This window comes from Pteropus alecto, unplaced genomic scaffold (assembly GCF_000325575.1).
Source record: "Pteropus alecto unplaced genomic scaffold, ASM32557v1 scaffold281, whole genome shotgun sequence".
Classification (NCBI taxonomy): Eukaryota; Metazoa; Chordata; class Mammalia; order Chiroptera; family Pteropodidae; genus Pteropus; species Pteropus alecto.
Window position 1 is genome coordinate 636113 of NW_006431909.1, and position 5186 is coordinate 641298.

Sequence of the window (5186 nt, forward strand, 5' to 3'; positions counted from 1 at the left end):
TGTGTGTGTGTGTGTTTGTGTGTGTGTGTGTGTGTGTGTGTGTGTGGAGAGAGAGAGAGAGAAGAGAGAGAGACATTGAGACAGAGAAGAGAGTTTCAAGGATAGAAGATAGAAATGTAAATCAAGACGGATAAAGGAAGGGAGAGAGACAGACAAAGAGACCGGGAGAGACAAAGGGAAGCTATGTGAACTAACACTCACGAGGCCCTTGCAAAGTGTTCCCGCGTGAGACTCAATGCTATACACGTACGTCGTGCTACTGGTGGTCTTAGCCCTACCTTTCACTCCCACACTCTGACTGACCTGCTCCCTGCACACTTACACCTTAGACACTCGTACACACTCACTCTGCGCATGTTTTCACAGATAACAATTCACTCTCACCTTCCCCATGCTCACTCACATGCACTTCACGTGCACCTTCGCAGATATCTGCATTTTCCCAGTCTCTCACACACACTCTTGCACACTCTCCAACAGATATCCCTAATGTCACCGAGGGGGTATTGTCTACTCAGGGAAGAAAGAGACTTGCCAAGGTTGTGTACCAGTGCAGGGAAGAGCTGGGGAGTCCTAGCCCCATTCCAGGCACAGCTCTCTGCTCCCCATGCTGATCTGGGACTGCCTGGACTGATTTACACCCCTTTATCCCTGGCGCAAGCCAGGCCCTTGAGGTCATGGGGGCTGGGGAGGCACTGAGGAATATGTCTGGCATGTGCTGACAGGGGATTTCACTCTACAGCTGGGCCGGGAGGAGAATGTTGGGCAGAGGCCTGCAGCTGGAGATTCCAGAGGGTGCCTGGGGGAGGTAGCAGTGTGAGGAGGACAAGATCAGGCTGGGTTCAAGAACAGGGCTCAACTCTGCCAGTGACTTCATCAGCCTCATCACTCTCCTTAGCTCGTGGGGCCTGCCAGACTCTGAGCAATGGGTCTTCCCTGAGAGGGTGTGAGTGGTAAGAGGAGAGCAGGGGTGGGCATAGCAGGAGAGAAGAAGGAGAAATAGAGATTGACGGCGAGGGAGGTAGAAACTTGCTTGGAGAGAGAGTGTGCTTTAGGGAGAGATAGAAAGACAGGGGCAGGAGGAGGGATAGTAGAGGAGACTTAGAGCGGGGAGAGAGATAGAGAGGGAGATAGAGAGGAAGAAAGAAAGAGGGAGGGAAAGACTGACTGATGGGAAGAGAGAAAAATAGAGAGAGGAGACAGAAGGAGAGAGACAAAGAGAAAAGCAAGAGACCGAGACATAGGGAGAGGGACCCAGGGAAAGCCAGAGGCCGACCCAGGACACGAGCAGTGGACACTACGGGAGCTGTAGGCAGAGGATCCGGGATGGCCCTGAGGATCCCCATCCAGGCTCCCCTGCTTCTCATGGGGCTGCTGACCACAGGTGAGTGGAATCCTGGCCTTGTGACTTAGCGTTAAGAGGCTCTCATTTCCCACCCACATTCTCCACACAGACCCTCTTCCCTCTCCTATTAACTTTCCTGTGTCCCCAGGCCTGGCCCAGTTGCCAATCGCTGCCTCAGTTTCCAGAGGCTTCTGGGCTCTGCCTGAAAACACAACGGTGGTAGAAGGGGCTGCTGTTGAGCTGCAGTGTGGGGTCAGTGCCCCTGGCAGTACAGTGCAATGGGCCAAAGATGGACTACTCTTAGGCCCTGATCCTAGGATCCCCAGCTTTCCACGGTACCACCTGGAAGGAGATCCTACTAGAGGTAAGGAATCAAAGCCTGAGACCCTGAGCCACTAGCAGAAGCTGACTGTGGCCCTGACCTTCAGTCCCACTTGCAGGTGAATTCCACCTGCATATTGAAGCGTGTGACCTCAGCGATGATGCAGAGTATGAGTGCCAGGTCGGCCGCTCAGAGACAGGCCCTGAGCTCGTGTCTCCCAGAGTGCTCCTCTCTGTCCTGGGTATGAGTGAGAGACCCCCATGATCCATGAGTCTGGACTTCCAGCCCTCTCCTACCCCAGAGCTCAGAAGTCCAAACTCCCAACCTCTCCTTCCTTCGATCTGAGGTGCAGAACTCATTTCATGAGCAATGAGACTCAAAGCTCGAATCCTTATATCCTTCTCGGTGGTGGCAGCTTACCCCAGACTCTTTTTCACCAGTGCCCCCCAAGGTGCTTCAGCTGACTCCTGAGGCAGGAAGCACAGTCACATGGGTAGCCGGGCAGGAATATGTGGTCAGCTGTGTGTCTGGGGACGCAAAACCAGCACCTGACATCACCTTCCTCCAGAGTAAGTGTGGGTGAACTGCTGGGGACAATGTGAGACCACTGGAGTGGGGCTCAGTGCCCTCCTAAGGGCCCCAGAAAACATTACATTCCTGAGATGGGGACATAGGCTTGGGGAGATGCTGAGGCCAGTGTAGGACCCAGTAGATGGAAGGGGACATCCCGGGAGAGGCACCAGGAGATCACAAGACTGCTGGTCTGGGACTCAGGGAAAGGGCTGAGGCTCCCAACAGAGATATGGGTGTTATCATCAGTGCAAAAATGAGAAGCTGAGGTAATGGGGGTGGGTGATACACTCCGGAAGGAGGGGAAGGGACAGGAGAGGCCTGGGAGCCAGCCCTGAGGACTCCGGGATTCAGGGAGGCTTGAATGTGTGGAGGGAGTGGAGTTAGTGCTTTTCCTCCAGAACCAGGAGAGGTGGGCAGTGTGTCCACCCTGATGACTTTCAGGCCATGCTCCCCAAGATCTATCTTGGGGGGAACCTGGCACCCCTCCAGCCCTCTTGTTGCCCCAAGGTGGACAAATAATTTCCGACATCTCTGTTAACGTGAATGAGGGGTCCGAGGAGAAACTCTTCATCACAGAGGCCACGGCCAGGTATGGGAGCTGGGATGCCCTACCCTCAGCCTCACCCCCAAATTTCTTCATGAAGACTCCATGTCTCAGGTATTCAAGCATGGAAACTTGAGTCAGGTATGAACATCTGAGACCCAATTCTTCACCCTGGCAATCAAAAACTTCTTCATGGGAACCCCAGTTCCAGAGTACCAAGTACAAAGCTTTTGGCCATGTGTGGGTCTCTGGGACCCCAGTTCTCACTGCTGACCCCCCAAATCTCTTCCATGGAACTCCATATCCTAGGGGAAATCAGCATAAAGACTTAGATCAGGTGTGGGGACCTCTTTACTCTAAATCTCCAAATTTCAGATGATGACTGACTCTAGAACCTCAACTTCCCACCCAGGGTGACACCCCAGAGCTCGGATAATGGGAAGTTACTGGTCTGTGAGGGGTCCAGCCCTGCTTTAGACACCCCTATCAAGGTCTCAGTCACCATGAATGTTCTGTGTAAGTGGAGAACTGGGTTGGCTGTGGGCACTAGGGACAGGGAGTAAGAATTGAGGGTCCTGGGGAGCACAGGGATTATGAAAGGTTCCAGCTCTCAAAGAGAAACATGGGTGTTCAAAGGGAGATTTTAGAGCCTGGAAATAATGGATGGGCTCCCCAGGCCCACTGAGTGACTGCTGCTCCCCAGTCCCCCCAGGACCGCCTACGATTGACTGGCCAGGCCTGGAGGAGGGGCACGTGCGAGCAGGGCAGAGATTGGAGCTGCTGTGTGTGGCCCAAGGAGGGAATCCGCCAGCCACACTGCAGTGGCTGAAGGTGAGGGCAGAGGCAGGCATGGGGGTGAGGAGGAAGGTGAGAGCCAGGAGCTGGCCTTGAACTAGCCCAGTCCTGTCTCTTTCTCCAGAATGGCCAACCCATATACACAGCGTGGGACACAGAGCATGCTCAGGCGGTTGCACGCAGCATGCTAGTGATGAATGTGCGACCGGAAGACCATGGGGCGAGGCTCAGCTGTGAAGCCCACAACAGCGTATCTAAAGGGGTCCAGGAACGCGGGGTCACGCTGCAGGTGACCTGTGAGTCCTGGTGCCAGCTGCCCATCCGTCAGTCCATGCCCCAGAGAACCATCTGCTTGTGCCCACAAATCATGCCTGCCTGATGCCAAAGACTTCATCATCTGTCCCCAGATCCCTATGTGGGCTGGTCTGTGAGGCATCCAGCCCAGCTTAGTATCCCTCCTCTGTCTACCATCCCCGCAGTTCCCCCCAGTGCCATTACCATCCTGGGATCTGCATCCCAGTCTGAGAACAAGAATGTGACGCTCTCCTGCATCACCAAGTCCAGTCGCCCACGGGTCCTGCTGAGATGGTGGCTGGGCTGGCGGCAGCTGTTGCCCACAGAGGAGATGATCATGGATGTGAGGCTGGGGCCAGGCTCCTAAGTCTGAGGGAGGTGGGAGCTGGGGGGCATGATTCCTGGATCTCGGAGAGGAGGGGTCCAATAGCTTGGATGCCTTTGTCCTTGGGGAGCATGGACTGGGACCTGTGCCTCCTGGGTCTGACAAAGGAGAGGGTGAAGATGCATCATGTGTCCCTGCTGGGATCTGGGGTGGTCTCAGGCCCCTAGTACCATGGATGAGGGTGCTCTAGTACCCAGGCTGAAGCTCTTTCCTGCCAGGGCCTTTATGGTGGCCACATCTCCATGTCCAACCTGACGTTCCTGGTGCGACGCGAGGACAATGGTCTGACTCTCACTTGTGAAGCCTTTAGTGAGGCCTTCACCAAGGAGACTTTCAAGAAGTCACTCACCCTGAATGTGAAATGTGAGCCCCCACCTTTGCCCTGGGGGTGGCTCATGCTGTAGAGACCCCACCCTTGGGCCCCAGCCCAGAGAGTAAAATTCCTCTTCCTGGCTTTCTCCACAGATCCGGCCCAGAAGCTGTGGATTGAGGGTTCCCCGGAGGGGCAGCGCCTCCGGGCGGGGACCCGGGTGAAGTTGGTGTGTCTGGCCATTGGAGGCAACCCAGACCCCTCCCTCACCTGGTACAAGGTCAGTGCCAAGCAAGGGCTATGCAGTGGCCAGGAATGTGGAGGAAGCATGAAGGCCTGTCTTTCCTCCAGAGTCTTGGGAAATCTTGGAAAAATCTACACTTGAAAAATACTGGAGATTTTGAATTTTGGCAGGAATTTGGAAAAGACACAATGCCATAATGATTTAATGGAAAATGCTGGTAATTCTGGGAAATCAGTGAGCATTCTAGCTTAAAAGAAGGAATTCTGAATCAGGATTGGGAATTCTAGAGAAAAGGCAATTAATGTCATTAAAATTAAAGGATATGCTGATGAAATCTCAAAATTCAGGTGAAGTGGCAGAGATTTTAGGGAAAG

The 5186-nt window shown here is 54.1% G+C and overlaps 1 protein-coding gene across 1 annotated transcript in view; it reads left to right on the forward strand.

The window, feature by feature from the left end:
- The first annotated feature begins 1175 nt into the window (after nucleotides 1-1175).
- The window catches only part of NPHS1 (NPHS1, nephrin), a 16892-nt gene continuing 12881 nt past the window's right edge, over nucleotides 1176-5186 (forward strand). The window contains exons 1-11 of the mRNA XM_006905959.2: nucleotides 1176-1384; nucleotides 1494-1709; nucleotides 1786-1908; nucleotides 2108-2236; nucleotides 2748-2829; nucleotides 3197-3300; nucleotides 3488-3615; nucleotides 3704-3875; nucleotides 4059-4216; nucleotides 4477-4621; nucleotides 4724-4848. Of these exons, the coding sequence (XP_006906021.1) occupies nucleotides 1327-1384; nucleotides 1494-1709; nucleotides 1786-1908; nucleotides 2108-2236; nucleotides 2748-2829; nucleotides 3197-3300; nucleotides 3488-3615; nucleotides 3704-3875; nucleotides 4059-4216; nucleotides 4477-4621; nucleotides 4724-4848 (1440 nt within the window). The 5' untranslated portion in view covers nucleotides 1176-1326. The remainder of the gene's footprint in view (nucleotides 1385-1493; nucleotides 1710-1785; nucleotides 1909-2107; nucleotides 2237-2747; nucleotides 2830-3196; nucleotides 3301-3487; nucleotides 3616-3703; nucleotides 3876-4058; nucleotides 4217-4476; nucleotides 4622-4723; nucleotides 4849-5186) is intronic.